General features: G+C 41.1%; 1 protein-coding gene across 1 annotated transcript in view; it reads right to left on the bottom strand.

The window, feature by feature from the left end:
- Positions 1-959: 959 nt before the first annotated feature.
- The window catches only part of JHY (junctional cadherin complex regulator), a 124,446-nt gene continuing 104,954 nt past the window's right edge, over positions 960-20,451 (bottom strand). The window contains exons 4-7 of the mRNA XM_036276991.1: positions 13,892-14,183; positions 3,738-3,818; positions 2,850-2,978; positions 960-1,157 (exon numbers count right to left, since the gene is read on the bottom strand). Of these exons, the coding sequence (XP_036132884.1) occupies positions 960-1,157; positions 2,850-2,978; positions 3,738-3,818; positions 13,892-14,183 (700 nt within the window). The remainder of the gene's footprint in view (positions 1,158-2,849; positions 2,979-3,737; positions 3,819-13,891; positions 14,184-20,451) is intronic.

The raw sequence follows: 20,451 nt of genomic DNA, 5'->3' as shown, positions 1-20,451 counted from the left end.
GGTCCATGGGCTGATGCATTAACCACTGAGCCAAACCAGCCAGAGCATATAATTTTGATGTGGTTGTGGGAGGATCTGAGTACCGTATTTGCCTACACTGTCATCTCGACCAGAAGTCTGGAGTTAAGTACTCTGACAAAGGGGCTCTCAGAGTTGCCTGAGTTGGGTATTTCTGGACTTGGAGGATTTCTAGTTAATGTCTTGATGCTCTGCTAGAACAACCTTGGGATTTGTTTTACTTGAGTAGGCCATCTAGATGTATTTTCACTTCTTCCAATTGTATTTATTTATTTTTATTGGGATTAAACAAAAATTTAAAAAATTTATTTGTTGCCTCCCTATGCCCCGACCAGGGATGGAACCCACAAACCTGGCATGTGCCCTCCCCGGGAACCCACTACCACCTTTTGGTGTGTGGAATGATGCTCCAACTAACTGAGCCACTCTGGCCAGGGCTCTCCCAACGTGCTATATAAACCCTTGGCTCAATTAAAACATTTTAGAAATATTTTGGAAATGGTATCTCAAAATATACTAGTGATTAGTCCAATCTGAGTTCATCTTAGTAAAAACTGAAGTGTTTATACTTTTTTTATTATCAGGAATATAGAAGAGAGAAACACAAGTTGATAAACTTATTTCTGGGTAATTTTATGGTTTTCATTATGCAAAGGAAGGAGACAGGTTGTTTAAGAAATCAAAAGACCCAACATAAAACCAAAAGGCTTTATTCCCTAGTTCTTATTCAGCCCGAATTTTAACTGATGTGAAAGTAATTAAACATTTTTCTTCCTGGGAAGTAAAACATGGCAGCACAATGTCCCCGGGCCCCATGTTCTACATCCAACGTGAACGCAGACCGCAGCTGGACGACGCTGACGGCCCTCACTCAGTGCGAGGTCGGCCCGAGGTCGGCCGGGTTCTCCACGCCCCGTCTCTGGCAGCCGGGTCTCCACAGCCTACACAATGTGAAGGACTCTGAACGCAGCCACAGCTTGCTTTTCCCTCTCGTGCCTGCTCTGCAGCTTCTCCAGCAGCGAGAGCTCAGGCAGCGGGCCTCCTTCCCCAGCGCAGGTCCGGCTCTTCTCCTCCTTCGACGTGAGGCCAGGCAGGCTTGAAGGTTTGGGTTTGGGGATGGTCTTAGCATATTCCAAAGCCTGAAAGATAGAGATAACGTTTTATTTAAAATGGGAACTGAGTCCTGGATTCCTTAAATTAAATCTGCTCGTAGGAAACACTTATTGACAATGTAAGTGAAGAGTATTGCTACAATAATGTGCTAAGATGTGGGTGCAAATGGAAGACGGAAATAATGCCACGTAACTTTCAGTATAAGCAAAACCAATTAGCCACAAGGATTAGCTATGAAAAGTTGAGAAATGGTTGTACCTTCCAATCTTGTCTTCATAAAACAGTGTTTTATTTAGTCTTCGAAAACATTTTTCTTGTGTGTTTGATTTATTTAGCTCTGGCAGTCTTATTGAAACCAAACTTGTCATAAGAAGACAGTAACAGACCTTACTATCCAAAAGGACTGGTTACCACTTTAGACCCAAGATTCACTGCAGAAAACTGCACCTGCATTATCACACCAACTGTTCCTGTTCCTGGGCTCTTAGAAGCCCAGCACATATTTACTGGAGGTTAAAAATGAGTATTATTATTATTTTTTAGTATACCTAGATAAACCTGGATACTGAAAAAAGGCAGTATTTTTTTCTTTTCTGAGTGATGTCAGTTCTAAAAGGCATTACAATAAAAATAAAATCCCTAAATATGACATCTCAATCTGCCTTTATATCAGTTTTATATTTTAATAAAAATTTCGTGATGGCTAAGAATGGATAGTATATTTAAGTCCTAGAAGGAAAAAAGAGTACCCTCAAAACAGAAAAATTCTGGACTTCTCAGTATGTGCAGGTGACTTTGTATGAATTTCTCATTATAGACTTGTTGCCTTGAATCTCTTCATGAAAAAATAACGGACTGGAGGGGGGAAAAGTGGCACCATGATAACTCAAGTGGGTTGAGATCTTCGAGGTCTGAGGAAGAAAGGCAATAAATAAAAAATATGAGGGTCTGTGAATGAAAACATGAAGTACGAATTCCTAAGGGCCCAGAGGGTCACTGGTCCCTCATGCGAAGGCCCCTTGTGACTGGGCCTGAGGCAGGGACTTCAGAACTCCGCGTCTCCACAGAACTGCGTTCGTTCCCATCATGTTACAGCTGGATGGCCATGGCTGAGAGGGGGAATTCTGTATTTTATGAAATCATTTTTCTTGGACAGAGGAAGCTATATATTACAACTCCTTAGGGAAAATGTAGGAGAATGATTTTGAGAGAACCAAGGATTTTTCTTTGACACAGGCACCCATTAACAGCACAAAACCAGCATTTCCTTAACCTGTTAACTGAGCGGGACGTATAAATACGTCAAACGTTGCATACAGTGAAAGGGGAATTCCCCGGTTATCCCCTGGTTAACAGGTTAAGGCTTATTTAATGGTAGAGAAAGAAATGGACAGAAGAAACTACCAATCCTGATTAAGAAATCACCCTATTGTTCAACTGTTCTGTGTGGCAGCCTTGGAATCCTATACTCAGAAGGAAACATGCAGATGAATGAAGACAAGAATGACGTCAGGAAAGCAGAAGGCTGACCCTGTGGTGCCATGTGTGTGCGTAGCATTTCTGCATCCATGTCTGTGCATGGTGGGAGCTGCAGGAATGGTGCAGCCAAAACATCCCGTGTTCAGAAAATGGGGGGGAATTCATTAAGTTACGAGGTAACAAAGGTTTCTTTTTAATTCTAATCGAAAAGGTAGCTTGTCTTTGTGAGAATTTCTTACCTTCTGCCGAGAGATGGCAGATTTATTTTCAGTTTTTGTTGTTTGTGGTTTTGACAGAATGGATAGTGTCTTCATGTTGTACTCCTTAACTTGTTTTGCATATTCCTTTTGCTGTATTAATTTCTGCATCTATTCAGAGAAACAAAGTTATGATGACTTGCTGGTCCTGCTAGATCTCCCTGTTTTCCACTTAAAGTGACACTAACCTTGGTGAGCAGGGCATAGCCTACCGGCAGCACAGGGAAATGGGGTTCCCGCATGTAAGGTGAGGACAGGGAAGTGGCTAAGTCGGCATTTCTCCCAAAAGCAGTCTCTCTGAGGGGAACATCACCACAGTAGCCCACCCAGTGTTCCCTTAACAGTGGCTAAATCACATTCAGTCTCCTTTGTTGCATTTACCTAATTTGTTTTCATTTTTGCTTCCAACTTTGAACTATACTCTGTTTTTATGCCTTGAGTGCAACTGCAGTTAAAACACATTAAGTGAAGATCTCCTTTCACTGGAGGAAGAGAATCAAGTGGATGCACTTTTCATGGGTTGAGAAACTCTTACCCTAAGTGTCTTCCCTGCAGCCACTGTTCAGAATCAGCAAGATAACTCTACGGGCAAGACCCACAGCCACACGGCTCTTTTCCCGCGCACACGCCCCACTTTTCTGCTCGGGCCTTCGAAACTGAAAGGTGGATACGAACACAGCACTGGCTAAGTAATTTTATTTACGGTAAGAGGAAGCCTGGTTCTCTATTACCAGTGATATTTCAGAAGTGTCTCTCCTCAGAGTGAGACATTTGATTTAGGACTTCGTTCAGGGGGGCACTTATACATTTTTGCTAAAAGATAGGCAGGCAGATCCAAGCCTGAGAACACTGAGCGCACATCATACTCACTTTATCTCTGATAGACTCAAGGTCAGGTCCAAGGCCGCCCAGCTTCACGTCTCTTGTCTGATAACCTTTCAGCTTGGAACTCTAAAAATACATCCACAGAGAGTTTCTTTTAGGGACTTGCATGTCCTCCGGAGCTGTCGCAGCCACACACAAAGCAGGGAAGGGGGAGGGGAGCCTGCACGGACTGGAGGCTGGGTGCCCTCCTGCCAGTCCTCCCATTTTAATGGCAGTTATTGATAATGGTTTCTGTGGTATTTTGTAGCTGGTTAGTGAATGCATTTTGACCTTTCCACTTCCTGAAATCTGAACATTATAAATAAAAAAATTTCAAGTGAGCAAAGTGCTGTTTTGTTAGCAATTTTAATATGACATGTACATGACCACTTTGCTGCTGCTGCTATTACTGTTATGGCTAGTCTTGTACAGGTCACTGAAACCAAACATTTCCTTGGAAGAGGCATTCTAAATGAACCCGGTAAGCGCACTGCTTCAAAATAAGAGTGCCCTATCTGAGGATGGTGTAATCTTCAGAAGACAGTAAACCTTTAAGGGTTAAGAGTTTAGGCATGAGCTGCTGAGAAGCTTATTTTATTCAGCATGATTTGGATATTTTAAAGGGTGCAAATAATTTTATATAACACTTACTAGTATTTTTATCTTTAAAGGGACAAAGTAACATGAGGCAATTTAATTAATTGATTATGACACTTGAGCAAGGTAATAGGCAGGAATACTCTCCTGTCTGTAGGATAGATTACGATATTCTTCAAACTGATGTTTTAGACATTAAAACCAACTTGTTACTTGCAGCAGACACCCTTGTGGGGAAACCAAATCCTTTTTCTTTTGAGTGAATAAGTTTATTTGGCTTCCTCCCTTGGGAAGGGTAGATGGCACCACAGAGATGGTTTGGATGACAGTAGTTACCTTAGGGCAGTCTGGGTTGGTGCTAAGAATGGTAGCATGGCAGAAGAGCCATACTGAAGAGGTCTGCACCATACCGTCTATAAGCCAATGACAAGGCACAGTAGTTTTCTAAAATTTGAAAGCTCCTGTTAATTATTAAGTTCTAAGATATACAATACATCTAATGTGCTCATTCCTTAGACAGAATTTGGCATAGTCCAGAGTCATAAAAAAATAATTTCATCATATTAGATACAGTTACTGTGTATAACTCCCAAACCTGAACAGTGAACTTGTGGCCATACATTGTATCAACTATGACAAGAATGTATTCTATTCACAGTGGCCTGTTGACTGACTACCCAGAGGTCATACCCATTACTATCGTCATTGCCATTTCCCACTGGGGAGGCTCAGAGCCAATTGCTCTTTTTCCCAGACCTCCAGCCCTGAGCTCTGGCCCATGCAATATGAGTGAAAGTCTCCTGGGCCGGACGGAGGGGCCTCTTAGAAAGCTTTATTTGCACCCATGCAGCCCCTCCCGTTTCCTCTGTCTCGACTGGAATGTCGATGTGATTCCTGCAGCTGGAGCATCAGAGGCAGTCTTGTAGCCAGGAAAGAGAAACAGAGTGAAAGAGTCAGACAAATACTGGTTCTGATGCTTTAAGATGCAGAACCATTTGCTAGCAACTACTTACTTGTAGTTAATTGTCAGGAAAATGAACTCATATTTTTGCAGTTGCTGAAATGGTAATTCTGTGACTTGTAGCTGAAGGTAAAATTTCTGTGGTACATCTCTATCCTCTAAAGGGCCCAAATCATGTGTCATATAGACAACACTTCTACAACTGCAAGGATTAAAAGTTCTGAACATAGAATTTGCCCAATTAGAATGTTAAACATTTATAATCAAAACTATTTCAGTACATCTAATTCTAAAAGGTGAGAGAAGATCCTTTCCTAAAGAAGCCTTTGGACTAAAATCACTAAAAATTAATAACAATAAAGTATATAGGAGAAATATTGTTCATTGAAGGCATTTCAGAACCATAAATCCCCTTTAAGAAAAGAGTCATCCCCAAGCAAAGCCACTACACAGTCCTTTCTGCCCTTTAGATTTATTTGTTCATACTTTTATAAAATTGTCACTATGAAACAATTTCTTTTATTTTTCACTAAGCAGTTTAGCATAACACTGTATTTTCCTATCATTAAATGTTTTTTGAAAATGCAGGGTTTTTTTTGTCTATAAAAGACATTTAAAAAATTAAGTATAGTTGGTATACAATCTTATATTGGTTATATTAGTTTCAGCAATTTGACATTTTTATTCCTTACAAAGTGATCACCCCACTAATTCTAGTACTGATCTGTCACCATGTGAATTTATCATAGTATTATTGACTATATTCTCCCCTTCCCCCTTTCACCCTCCGTCACCCCTTCTCTTCTGGTAGCCACTCCTTTGGTCTCTGTTTCTATGGGTCTGGTTTGTTTGTTTTTAAAGATTCTACATATAAGTGAAATCATATGGTATTTGTCTTTCTCTGTCTGACTTATTTCACTTGGCATAATACCCTTTAGATTCATCCATGTTTTTGCAAATAGCGAGATTTCATTCTTTTTTATTGCTGTGTAATATTTTGTTGTATAAAATATATACTATATATTTGCTAAATATATACTATAGTAATATATAGTATACATATTATACTATATATATGTATATATATACTAGTATATAGTATACAATGGAATACATACACACACACACATTTACATCACATCTTTATCCATTCATCTATTGATGGACAGCTAGGTTGCTTCCATATCTTGACTACTGTAAATAATGTTGCAACGAACATAGGATGAATATATTTTTTGAATTAGTGTTTTTATTTTCTTTGGATAAATATCCAGAAGTGGAATCTCAAATACTGTTTTCCACAGTGGCTGCACCAATCATTATTCCCAGTAACAGCGCACAGTCTTGCCTTTTCTCCACATCCTCACCAACACAGGTGATTTGTTGACTTTTGATGATAGCCATTCTGACTAGTGTGAGGTGGTGTCTGATTATGGTTTTGATGTGTATTTCCCTGATGATTAGTGATGTTAAGCATCTTTCCATACGTCACTAGTTGCAGATGACATGATACTATATATAGAACACCCTAAAGAATCCACCAAAAATTTAAGAGAAATAATAACAGAATTCAGTAAAGTATCAGGATACAAAATTAATATACAGAAATCTGTCATGTTCCTATACACTAATAATGAACAATCAGAAGAAATGAAGAAATAATACCATTCAAAATTTCATCAAAAAGAATAAAATGCGTAGGAATAAACATAACCAAGGAGGTGAAAGGCCAATACTCTGAAAATTATAAGAGGAAAAGAATGGAAGAGGACTCAAATAAATGAAAGACTATACCATGGATGCATGAAACCACAAAAGACCCTGAACAGCCAGAGCCATCTTGAGGAAGAAGAACAAAGCTGGAAGTATCATGCTCCCTGATCTCAAACTATACTATAAAGCTATATTAATCAAAACAGTATGGTGCTGCCACAACAATAGACACATACATCAATGGAACAGTATAGAGATCCAGAAATAAACCCTCACACCATCAACTGACATATGGCAAAGAAGGTAAAAATATACATTGGAGTAATGACAGTCTTTATAACAAGTGATGTTGGGAAAACTGGACAGATACATGCAAAAAAAATGAAACTGGACCACTCTATTATACCATATACAAAAATAATGGGTTAGAGACTTAAATATAAGGCCTGAAACCATAAGACTCTTAGAAGAAAACATAGGAAATAAACCATTTGACATCAGTCTGAGTAATATTTCTTTGGATATATTCCTTTGGGAAAGGAAAACAAAAGCAAAGATAAATAAGACTACATCAAACTAAAAACCTCTGCACAGTGAAGGAAAACTTCAATTAAACAAAAAGGAAACCTACTGAATGGGAGAATATATTCACAAATAATATATCTGATAAGGGGTTGACATCCAGAATATACAAAGAATGTATACAACTGATAACAGAAAAAGAAATAATGCAATTGAAAAATGAGCAGAGGACATGAAGAGACATTTTTCCAATGACGACATAGATACATGAAAAGACGCTCAGCATCACTAAATGGAATGTGATTTTTATGCACAGCAGTCTATTGTATAGTTACAGTTGAATTGTGTAGCTATTGCTCCAGATGTTGAACATTTAAGATGTACTAGGGATGAGTATTTTTGTGGGCCTCTCTGATGATTTCTTCAAGATAAATTAAGAGAAGTGACATTATGGACACAAAATCATGAACATATTATTTAAGGCTATTACTGAAGACATCCATTACAAATGTATAAGAATGCTCTTTTCGAACAAAATGAATGAACAATGAAATTGAAATAGACTCATAGACACAGAAACTGGACTGGGGATTGCCGGAGGGGAGGCAGGTGGGGTTTGGGTGAAAGAGGTGAAGGGATTAAGAAGTACAGGTTGGTAGCTACAGAATAGTCACAGGGATATAAATGCAGCACAGGGGACAGAGTCAGTAACATTGTAACAACTATGTATGGTGCTGGGTGGGCACTAGAAATATCAGGGGGGACACTTTGTAAAGTATGTGGTGGTCTAATCACTATGCTGTACACCTGAAACCAATACAAAATAATACTAAAAGTAAACTATAATAGAAAAATTTTACAAAAATCATACGGTATTTAAAAGGAAAAAAAAAAAGAATGTTTTTTTTGTCTAAACCTCAATTATGCTGGGTATTATCACATTTTAAAAACTTTGCTAATTTTTAATATCTTACACTACGCAATTGCAAATTTGTTCTTTTTCTGGCATATGCCTTCTATACCATTGTTTTGCAGTCACTAAGTTGCTGTCTTTTTGCCAAAGTGAACCAATAACAAAAAAGGAGGAGAGAACCCCACTCATCTCCAAGCCATATATGCAGTTTGTCCAAAACTCATGAGAAAGAAATGATCAGTGTCCATAACCACATCCCTAGTCTGAAGCGGCTCAGCGTCAATCACTGCACTGACTCACAAGATACACTGTGAAGCACGGATAACGGCTCACTGTTGCCCAGTCCCAGCTTTTGCTGTCACCTGGAATAAGCAGTTTGGCTGGCACAGAAAAACAGAGCTGAAGGTCGGCCTCACATATTGACGGGAAGGAAAGAGTGTGGCCCCAAAGGACTCTCTCCAAATGACATCCGCCCCTGTACGGGATAAGCTGCTTCTCGCAAAGATGTTTCTTGAGAGAGAACGACGTCTCTAACAGAGTTTGTTCTGGGTGACTGGCAATGAAAATCCTGGATTTACTTAACTTCGGTTCAAGTAATCTCAATCGGTTCACAGTGCTGCAAGTTCGTTTGATCTCTCTCCATCAAGTCTTTTTAACAGCTTCATTGAGATATTTCACATACCACAAAATTCACCCATTTCAAGTTGTATAATTCAGTGGTTATTTAGTATAGTCACGGAGTTGTGCAAACATCACCACAATCCAATTTGAGAACATGTTCGTCACCCTAAAAAGAAACCCCGCCCATGAGCTGTCACTCCCCTTCTCCCTACAAACCCAGCCCCAGGCAACCCTAATCTACTTTCCATCCTTTCAAAAGGCTTTATAGGAAAATAATCCTAGAATTTACTTTGATTTACTTCTCCTTGGCTGTTACAAGATTGAAAAGTCACACTAGCATGATGCCAAAAAAAGAAAAAAGAAAATCAACAATGATAGTTCTGTTAGGTCTCCACACACAGAGGGCGGGGGGCAGGCATGTGCTCCACAAAGCCCTGACAGTCTCTGCTAGTCTCCGCGTCAGATGCATCAGACTGAGTCAGCGGACCTGGCTCTCGCGATGGTGCTGAGGCCCGACCATCCTCTGAGCTGATGCTCACCATTGATCTCTTTAGCAGAGGGTGGCATACGGCTTTCCTGATGGAAGTTTTTTGCAATAATTAACGACACTTCTTCTCAAGCCAGAAGAGTGATTTCTATTGTAAACTTGGGGCACAGGGTGCCAGACTGAAAAGGACGTTGACGGTGCACCAGGACCCCCTTCAGCTCTGACCTGTCGCACCTGCTGTGGGAGACACGGCAGAGCGTTCTCCTAAACATCCCTCAGAGGTGCAAAGTGACTCAACAACAGGACAGATAATGCCTCAACTGCTGGGGAACAGCAAAGGAAGCAGATTTGTTCTGCAGTTGCTAAACTTAATCCAAGTAAACCTCTTCTTAGAAGCAGTCAAGCAGCAATACCCAGACTGTCTGTGACAGCACACACGCGCGTTAGTTACGCCCAGCTCCGCACGCCGCTGCCAGAGCACTCCTGAAGCAGTTGATCGCGGTGGGCTGCGACAGATGTTTTCGAACTGTCACCTTTTGCATTGTGTTAATCTCTTAGCCTGACGTCTGGATTTAAGGACATGGACAGTGATTAGTGTTTACAAATCAGTCACAACAGAACTGCGAGGAGAAAGGAATGGTGCTTGGGCCTGTTATCTTTACAAATCCTCAAATTTTTAATGTGATTCAAGTTGATTCCCTTGGAAACCACAAGACTTGCTCACTAGCAAATGGGCATGACCTGGATAATGAGTCCTTCTGTCTGGTGCCTCGGCGCCCCGCTGGCCCATACAAATAGCGCAGTTCTAAATCATTTTAGCTTCTGGAATAGCTTCAAGGACAAAGAGTGCTTCTTTGTATTTGTCAAAAGTAGACTGAAGGTGCTGGGAGGAGGAAACGGACAGGTATGGACTGCAGCTTGCGGAAAGCAGGCAGGATGGGAGGGGTTTTCCCAGTGAGAGATGGTTTGGGAAGCAGTACCGAAGCTCTCCCTCCCGCGGGCCCCCCTCAGACTGCTGGTGATGCACACTGTCCAAGTGCTTCCCTCTGCCTTTCTCAGTAAAACATGAATTCAGATTATTAAGAAAAAAGAAAGGGATGGAAACTCACATTTAGTTGACATCTGTTCTTTGCTAGCTAAGGTTTTAATACACCACTTAATTTAATTATCATACCAAATCTACGAAAAGAAAGAACAATTCTGATGTGCATATAAGGAAATAGGGCTCCGGTGAATGAAAGACTTGCCCGAGGCACAGAGATGTTAGGTGGCAGGGCGGAGACACAGGCAGACGGCTGACCACTGCGTCCACTCCCCTGCTCAGGAGGCACTGAATTTAAAGCCTGCATTCGCGCTCTCTCTTTTACAGTCATCGTTTTTAGCAATAAATTATTTTTAATTAGGTATGTACATTATTTTGTAGACACAATGCTATTGCACACTTAACAGACTGCAGTAGAGTGTAAATATACCTTTTATATGCGCTGGGAAACCAAAGGGTCCTGTGACTCACCTTATGGTGATATTTGCTCTATTGAGGTGGTAGGAAACTGACCCATACCGGCTCCCATCCGCCTGCGCTCTGACCCTGGCTCTTGCCACCCTCTTCCACTTCTAAGAACCCTTCTGGTTGCACTGGGCCCACCTGAATAATCTAGGGGATTCTAGGGTGATCTCTCTCTTAATGTCAACTGAGTAGCAACTTTAGGAATTAAGGTTGCTATCCCAGTCTGCAATAAAAGCTTGCATTTTTCGACAGCAGTCTAGTTGGCAAGAACCCTTACTGGGAAGGCTCTTCTGAGGCAGTGTGTCTGAGCTGCCGCTTGGGCCCTGGCATTGCACCAGCCCCGCAGTGCACGCAACCTGTTGGGCCCAAAGCTCTGGACACATTTCCCTACAGAAATAATAACACGCATGTGTCTGGCTTCCTAGTCTAGTCTACAAAACCTACTTTATGAAATACTGAAAATGGTACTAATGGCACCTCAGAACCTACCATGGAATAATGTTTCTGTGGGAAAAAAATTAGTTGCGATCCCAGAAACATAGATCTTATTTACAGTGAAACGGGGGGCTGTCCCAGCTCCAGGCCACCAGTGGTGGTTCCCACCGCTGGGCAGGAACTATGGACCCCAGCGAACAGAGGAGGTGAGGGAGCGGAGCCAGATGAGGGGCTGGAGAGGCCTCGCGCGGCCTGTGGGGAGCCCAGGAAGGACTCAGGGCTGGGAGTGAGCTGGCGGCCTGGGCCTGGGCCTGGGCCTCGGCCTCCAAGGGGGCGTGTAGGAGCAGCCTGGGTGTTTCATAACCATCAAGCGCTGAGGTCATTTCTCAGCCCAGCCAGTCTTTCTCTTCTCTTGAATGTGCCCCACTGTCTCTTCTAGTCCAGTTCCCCTTCTTCTCTTCCAAGCCACCCTTCTCCTTTCCGCTGAGGGTCCCACATGAGGGTCCAATGACTTTATAACCCCCTAACTTTCTGAAACACGTTGTGTCCGTCTACCTGCAAATCTGACCACGGTCGGTGCTCCTCAGTTGTGTGTCCATCCCTCCCCACCTGCCCCACAGAATGAAGCCGTCCTTTCAGATGGGAAACAGCTCCCTGAAGCCCCTCCCCCTCCCCCACACCGTCCCTGCCTCCCGGGCTCAGTGACAGCAGCATTGAGATGCTGTCAGTCCCCAGGATGTGTCCTGTTGTCTTGAGCTTCCTCATGCTGGTCCCTTGGCCCGAATTGCTCTTTCAGTCTTTCTTCTTCTGTTACCTCTCCATCATCCTCTGAGACAGCTCACAGCCATCTCCCGAGACTGCTCCAGCCCCAGGCAGGGATGTGTCCTTGTCTGTGTTCCTGACGCAGCCGCCCCCACTTAAACTGCATTATACTGAAGCCATTTACATGTTCTTCTTCCCTAGTTCCACGTAAGTGTACACTTGCTGGGACAGTCATGCCCATTCTCGTCACACCCAACACCTGCCACAGCTCCTAGCAGGGGACAGTCATGCCCATTCGCACACACAGCACCTGCCACAGCTCATAGCTGGAATCCACCAGACATGGCAGAGGAAGTGGGGATGGCCTCCTAAAATTGTCTAGGGGATACCCCTCCTGGTGAGGCCCTAATTCCCCCTGGCGATGGGCATGCTGTCGCTATGGCACCTGTCACTCCGCCTAGCCCTGCCCACCTCAGTCCTCAATGACCCTGTGCCCGTGCATCTCCTCTGCCCCACGGGACCCACCTCAGTCCTCAATGACCCTGTGCCCGCACATCTCCTCTGCCCTACGGGACCCACCTCAGTCCTCAATGACCCTGTGCCCACACATCTCCTCTGCCCCACGGGACCACCTCAGTCCTCAATGACCCTGTGCCCACACATCTCCTCTGCCCCACGGGACCACCTCAGTCCTCAGTGACCCTGTGCCCACACATCTCCTCTGCCCCACGGGACCACCTCAGTCCTCAATGACCCTGTGCCCACACATCTCCTCTGCCCCACGGGACCCACCTCACAGCAGGGCGGCTGCTTCCAGCAGGTCTTCCCTGTCGCCCTGGGAACAGATCGCCTTTCCAGCTTTTCCTGCCTGTGACACTGGAAGCCGCGATCTTTCCGAGGGGACGGTTATTGCAACAGGGGACAAATACAAGGCCCTGGATGTCTCCTTCAGTCCAACTCATTTCTTCCTGGAAACACTTCACATCGCCACTCCCTCCCCCTCATTTCTCTTATTTAACAACATAAACTCAGTCGGAAGGATTTAAGTGCACTAAGGTGCTAGTAATGGTGAGTCTTACTGTGATCAAAGACCTCAGTGAGGATTAGCAGACATTTGGAAGGAAGCCCAGTCAGTGGCTGGCCGGCGTGTCCCACACAGGAGCTGAGGGAGGTGGGCCTGGGCGGGTCTCAGTGCTGGGGAGACAGTGTGGATGAGGGAACAGGCTGTGGCAACAGGGGCTTCCACTTACTCCCCCCATGTCCTCCTCTTCTTGGCTATGAGAACGACCTGAGACAGTCCAGACCGTGGGTGAGGGGGATGTGGGGAGCTTTTCTGAGGGCATGATGCTTAAGCTTCTGCCCAAAGGGGGACTAATGCCTCTGTGCAAATGTAGGCCCTTCCCTGAGCGGGAGCTAAAAGGAGGTGGAAATGGGCACCCCTGGAGCAACCACTGGAGGAAAAAGGGGAGGGAGGTCCAGGCAGCAGCCAGGGCAGGTAAAGAACTTCTCTGGATGGGGCCATCCCGTGTGGCAGAGCTCAGCAGTGGCCATCTGTACTCCAGGGCTGTGATGATGGAATGACAATCAAGGCCCATCTGTATCATCAAAGTTAAAAGGTTATTTGGTAAAAGGCGTCTATTACCTTCATTCTGCTTTTCCTAAGCTGTTTTCCTTCTCCGAGTTGAGACAGATAGCCTTCAGAATTGGTACGACTAATTTTCATTTGGTTTCTATGGCTTCTCTGTGAATTGACTTGGGATTCGCTTTCTGTTCTCGACAATATGGGTGGAAAGGTGATGCCGGCGAAGGCCTCTGGCCTGGGCTGCACCCCGGTCAGCTGCGCCAAGGCCTGCTGGTGCTGCTCCATGAGCTGCCCCAGCCGTGCGCCTGGGGACGCTCTGGCCGGTTGGCTGTCAGAGGAGGGATGGAATTTCCTTAGTGGACAAAAAGCACAGATCTGTTAATGAAACCTGAATACATACATAGCATAAAATTCTTTATGAACCATTATTTTGATGTATTTATTACTCTGTAAATCACATTAATGACCATTAGCTTAACCTTTTCATAAATACATTAATTTCTTATCTTAAAATATTTCTATTTTTTTTTAGGGTACTCTAGCTTTTATTTATAACTATAATTTAATGTATTTAAAATAGAGAAAGAACACCATTTTGAAAAATCAAAGAACTTTCCACTCCAAAATACCCAAAGTGTTGGGTTAAATTAAACAAACATCCTTTTCAATATACAGTTAAATTTTAAAGAGAAGCAGGGAATCTTCAAAGACCCAAAACTAAAGGAAAAAAAAACCACAACCCTAAAACTAAAGCCGATTTTGTATATGTTGAAGCTATGGCTTTCTTGGGAGAAATTTTAGAGCTAAGAGCTTGAGTTCTAACATTTAACACTGGCACTGGACATCTGAGATCATGGCCCCATGTGGAGCAGAGAATTGGAACTGAGATACTACATGAAGTCTGTAACCCTCGAAAAGCTACATCTCAATGAAAAGGTGGATTAGTGACAAACTCATTCACCAGCCTTGAAAAACAACAGGGCAAGCCTGACAGTCTTGGTCTAGCCTCTGAATTAGAAAAAAAAAATCCTGTGAATTTCCATGGTAAAATATTTGGGGTTTAAATTAACCTTGCCCACACAATCATGGCAATTTAACACAAAGAAATGAACATAAAGATAATCCTGGAATAGGGATACCTCTGTAGTAACTGGTGTAAACAAATAAAAAAGTTCTCTGGAGGGATACACTCTCACCCAAATCTGCTTAGCAGTCTACAGACAAGATGGCTAAACATAAGTTCACATCCAAAATCTTAGAACATATGATGAAATGTTCTACCAAGTATGTAAGTTAGCAGACAAACATGCATACACACACAAAGCAGTAGCATATTTCTAAGAAATTCAGATAATAGAATATTAGATAATATTCATTAAGTAAGCATATTTAAAATAGTTAAAGATATGAAAAAAGAAGTCAAAACTCTGAGAAACATATTTGGAAAAAAGAACAGGAAGGTTTTAATCAGAATCAAATAGAAATTATAGACATGAAAATTACCCTTATTAAAATGTACAACTCAATGGTTACATTAATGAACATATTGGGACTGAGAACCTATTTGTAGAAATAATGACTGAAAACTTCCCAAACTTGGTGAAGGAAAAAGACACACAAGTCCAGGAAACACAAAGGGTCTTGAAGAAAATAAACCCAAAGAGGCCCAAACTGAGACATATCATAATTAAAATGAAGAAGGTTAAAGACAAAGAGAAAATCTTAAAACCAGCTAGAGAAAGACAGTTAGTTATCTACAAAGGACCTCCCATAAGACTGTCAGTTGATTTTTTAACAAAAATATTTCAGGCCAGAAGGGGTTGGCATTAAAATATTCAAAGTGATGAAAAGTAAAAACCCACATCCAAGACTACTTTATCCAGATAGGCTATCATTTAAAATTGAAGACAAAATGAACTTTCCAGACCAAAAAGAAAAAAAAGCGAAAGGAGTTTGTTACCACCAAACCAGTATTACAAGAATTGTTAAAGTGCCATTTTTAATATAATAATAATAACTATAAAAAGGAAGAGGAAGAGAAGGAAAAGAAAAAGAAACAGATGAACACAGTCAAAAGAATAAAATGGCAATAAATATGTACCTCTCAATATTAACTTTAAATATAACCTGCTTAAATGCTTCAATCAAAAGACATAGGGTAGCTAAATGGATCAAGAAACAAGACCCATATATATGCTGTCTACAAGAGACCCACCTCAGAATGAAAGATAGACACAGACTAAAACTAAAGAGATGGAAAAAGATATTTCATGCAAATTGAAAAAACAAAAAAGTTGGGGTAGAAATACTTATATCTGACCAAATAGAGTTTAAAACAAAGGTTATAGTAAGAGGCAACAAAAGTCATTTCACAATGATAAGGGGGGCAATTCAATAAGGGGATATAACCCTTGTAATCATTTATACACCTAATATAGGAGCACCTAAATATGTAAAGCAAATCTGGGTGGACATAAAGGGAGAGATCAATAGTAATAAAGTAAGGGATGTGAACATACCATTGACATCATTGGATAGATCTTTCAGACAGAAAATCAACAAGGAAACAGTGGCTTTAAATGACACACAAGGTCAAATGGATTTAATTTATATCTTCAGAGCATTTTACAACAAAGCAGCAGAATATATATTTTTTTCGAGTGTCTGTGGAACATTTTCTAGGATAAACCACACGGTAGAACACAAAACAAGTTTCAATAAACTTAAGAAAATTAAAATCATATCAAGCATCTTCTCTGACCATGACGGTATGAAACTAGAAATAAATCACAAGAAAAAACAAAAACACAAAAGACATGGATGCTAAATAACATGTTACTAAGCAATGGATAGATTAACAATGAGATCAAGGAAAGGATCAAAAGATACCTTAAAACAAATAAAAATGAGAACACAACAACCTAAAACTTATGGGACACAGTGAAAGCAGTCCTAAGAGGAAAATTCATAGCATTACAGTCCTACCTCAAGAGATAAGAAAAGTCTCAAATAAACAATTTAAATTTATATTTAAATTGGAAAAAGAATAACAAACAAAGCTCAATGTGAGAAGGAAGGAGCCCGGCTGGTGTGGCTCAGTGGTTGAGTGTCATCCCATGCCCCAAGAGGTCGCTAGTTTGATTCCCAGTCAAGGCACATGCCCAGGTTGTAGGCCAAATCCCTAGTGGGGTGCATGCAGTAGGTGGCCAGTCGATATTCTCTCTTATCGATGTTTCCATTTCTCCCTCCCTCTCCCTTCCTCTCTCTCTAAAATCAATAAAGGAAAAAAAATTAAAAGAAAAAAGGAAGTAATAAAGATCAGAGCAGATATAAATGAAATAAAGTGTGAAAAAATACAAAAGATAATAAAACCAAGAGCTGGCTTTTGAAAAGACAAACAAGATTGATAAACACTTAACCATATCCATCAAGAAAGAAAGAGAATGCTGGCCAGTGTGGCTCAGTTGGTTGGAATGTTGTTCTATGTACCGAAGTGTCACGGATTCAATTTCCAGTTGGTCCACCTACCTAGGTTGTGAATTTGATCCCTGGTCAGGGGTGGCATGGGAGGCAACCGATCAATGTCTCTCTCTCTCTCTCCCTCTCCCTACCTCTCTCTGATCAGCGAAAAACACATCCCCGGGCAAGGATTTCAAAGAGAGAGAGAGAAAGGACCCAAATAAAATCAGAAAAAAAAAAAAAAAAGAACTAATAACTGACACCAAAAAAAAAAACCAAAGGATTGTAAAAAAATATTATGAACTACTATATGCCGACAAATTGTACAATCTGAAAGAAATGAATAAATTTCTAGAAACATACAATCTTTCAAAATTGAAGCAGGATGAATCAGGGAATCTGAATAGACAGATTACAAGTAGTGAAATTGAAGCAGTAATAAAAAACCTCCCAATAAACAAAAGTTCTGGACTGGATGGCTTCACAGGTAAATTTTACCAAGCAGTCAAAGAAGAACTAATATCTGTCCTTCTCAAACTATTCCAAAATTTTCAAGATAAGGGAAGACTCATAGCTCATTTTATGAGGCCAACATTACACTAATTCCAAACCAGAAAAAGAAACTCCAGAGAAGGAAAAGTAAAGGCCGATTCCCCTGATGAACATAGATGCTAAAATGCTCAACAAAATATTACCAAACCAGATCCAGCAACACATTAAAAACATTGCAGGGAGGAGGAGGGTCACTGGGGGAAAATAGTGGAGACATCTGTAATACTTTCAACAATAAAGATAAAATAAAAACAAACAAAAAAGAAACCCCATCATACACCATGATCAAGTGGGATTTATTCTGGGGATGCAAGTTTTGACAATATCCACAAATAAAAAATTGTGATACATCACATAAAAAAAATGAAGGATAAAAACCACATGATTATATACAGATGCAGAAAAAGCATTTGATAAAATCCAGCACCCATTTATGATAAAATCCCTTAGTAAAGTGGGAATAGAGGGAACATACCTCAACATAATAAAGGCCATATGTAACAAACCCACCACCAACATTATACACAATGGGTAAAAACTAAAAGTGTTTCCCTTAAGATCAGGAAAAAGACAAGGATGTCCACTTTCACCACTCCCCTTTGACATAGTACTGAAAGTCCTAGTTACAGCAATCAGACAACAAGAAGAAATAAACAACATCTAAATTGGAAAGGAAGAAATAAAACTGTCATTATTTGCAGATGACATGATATTGCACATAGAAAACCTTAAAGATTCCACCAAAAAGCTACTAGATCCAACAAATGAATTTGGAAAAGTAGCAGGCTACAAATTAATATTCAGAAATTGGTGGCATTTCTATACACCAATAATAAACTATCAAAAAGAGAATTGGAGAAAACAACTTTATTTATGATTGCATAAAAAATATAGATGTAAAAAACCTGTACTCAGAAAATTATAAGACACTGAGGTAAAAAATTGAAGAAGATACAAATAAGTGGAAGGCATATACCATGTTCATGGATAGGAAAAATTAACATCATTAAAATATCCATACTCCCCAAAGCAATCTATAGATTCAACAAAATTCCTATCGAGATACCAATGGCATATTTCACAGAACTAGAACAAATATTCCAAAAATTTATATGGAATCAAAGACCCCGAATGGCCACAACAATACTGAAAAAAGAAGAACAAAGTTGGAGGAAACACGTTACCTGATATCAAGCTATACCAAATGTCATATTAATCGAAACAGTGTGGTACTGGCATAGAAACAGACATATAGATCAGTGAAATAGATTAGAGAACCCTGAAATGAACTCATGCCTTTACGGTCAATTAATATTTAACAAAGGAGGCAAAAACTTACAAAGGGGTAAAGACAGTCTATTCAATAAATGGTGTTGGGGAATTGGACTGACAGGTGCAAAAAAAATGAATCTAGACCACAAACTTACATGAGACACAAGAATAAACTCAAAATGGACTGAAGACTTAAATGTTAGACTCAAAACCATAAAACTCCTAGAGGAAAACACAGGGAGTAAAATCTAGAACATTTCTCATAGCAATATTTTTTTCTGATATATCACCGCAGGCAAGAGAAACAAAAGAAAAAATGAACAAGTGGGATTATATTAAACTATAAAGTTTTTGCACAGCAAAGGAAAGTATCAACAAATGAAAAGACAACCTACTGAATAGGAGAACATATTCTTCAATGATAAGAGCTAAAAACAATCTAAGAAATGGGTGCCCTGGCCGGTTTTGCTCAGCGGTTAGAGCATTGGCCTCTGGAACAGAGGGTCCCAGGTTTGGTTCCTGCTAAGGGCATGTACCTTGGTTGCAGTTTGTCCCCAGCCCTGGTTGGGGTTGTGTGGGTGACAACCAGTCGATGTGTCTCTTTCACATCAATGTTTCTCTCTCTTCCTCGCTCTCTCCCTCTCGCTCTATCTGAAATAAATGTACAACTGTCCTCGGGTGAGGATAAAAAAAAAAGAAAAGAAATGGGCAAAGGACTTGAATAGACACTTCCTCAAAGAGGTCATTCAGATGGCCAATGGACATATGAAAGGTTGCTCAACATCTTTAATCATTAGATAAATGCAAATTGAAACCACAATGAGATATCACTTCACACCTGTTAAAATGGCTATTATCAATAAATCCACAAACAATAAGTGTTGGTGAGGATGTGAAGAAAATAGAACCCTTGTGCAGGGTTGGTGGGAATGCAGACTGGTGCAGCCACTGTAGAAAGCTGTATTGGGTTACCCCAAAATATTAAAAGTGAAACAGCCTTATGACCCAGGATTCCACTTCTGGGAATATATCCAAAGAAACCCAACCCACTGATTTGAAGGAATATATGCACCCCTATGTTCATTGCAGCATTATTTACAACAGCCAAGATTTGGAAGCTGCCCATGTGCCCATTAGTAGATGAGTGGATTAAAAAGCAGTGGTAGCCCTGACCAGTTTGGCTCAGTGGTTAGAGTGTCGGCCCTCAGACCAAAGAGTCATGGGTTCAATTCCAGTCAAGGGCACGTACCTCTGTGGTTCGGTTCCCGGCCCTGGTCGGGGTCATGCGGGAGGCAACCAGTTGATGTCTCTCTCATATCAATGTTTCTCTCTCTCTG

This window comes from Molossus molossus, unplaced genomic scaffold, assembly GCF_014108415.1.
Source record: "Molossus molossus isolate mMolMol1 unplaced genomic scaffold, mMolMol1.p scaffold_m16_p_22, whole genome shotgun sequence".
Classification (NCBI taxonomy): Eukaryota; Metazoa; Chordata; class Mammalia; order Chiroptera; family Molossidae; genus Molossus; species Molossus molossus.
Note: the sequence above shows the minus strand (reverse complement) of the source record. Positions and strands in the feature narration are given on the sequence as shown.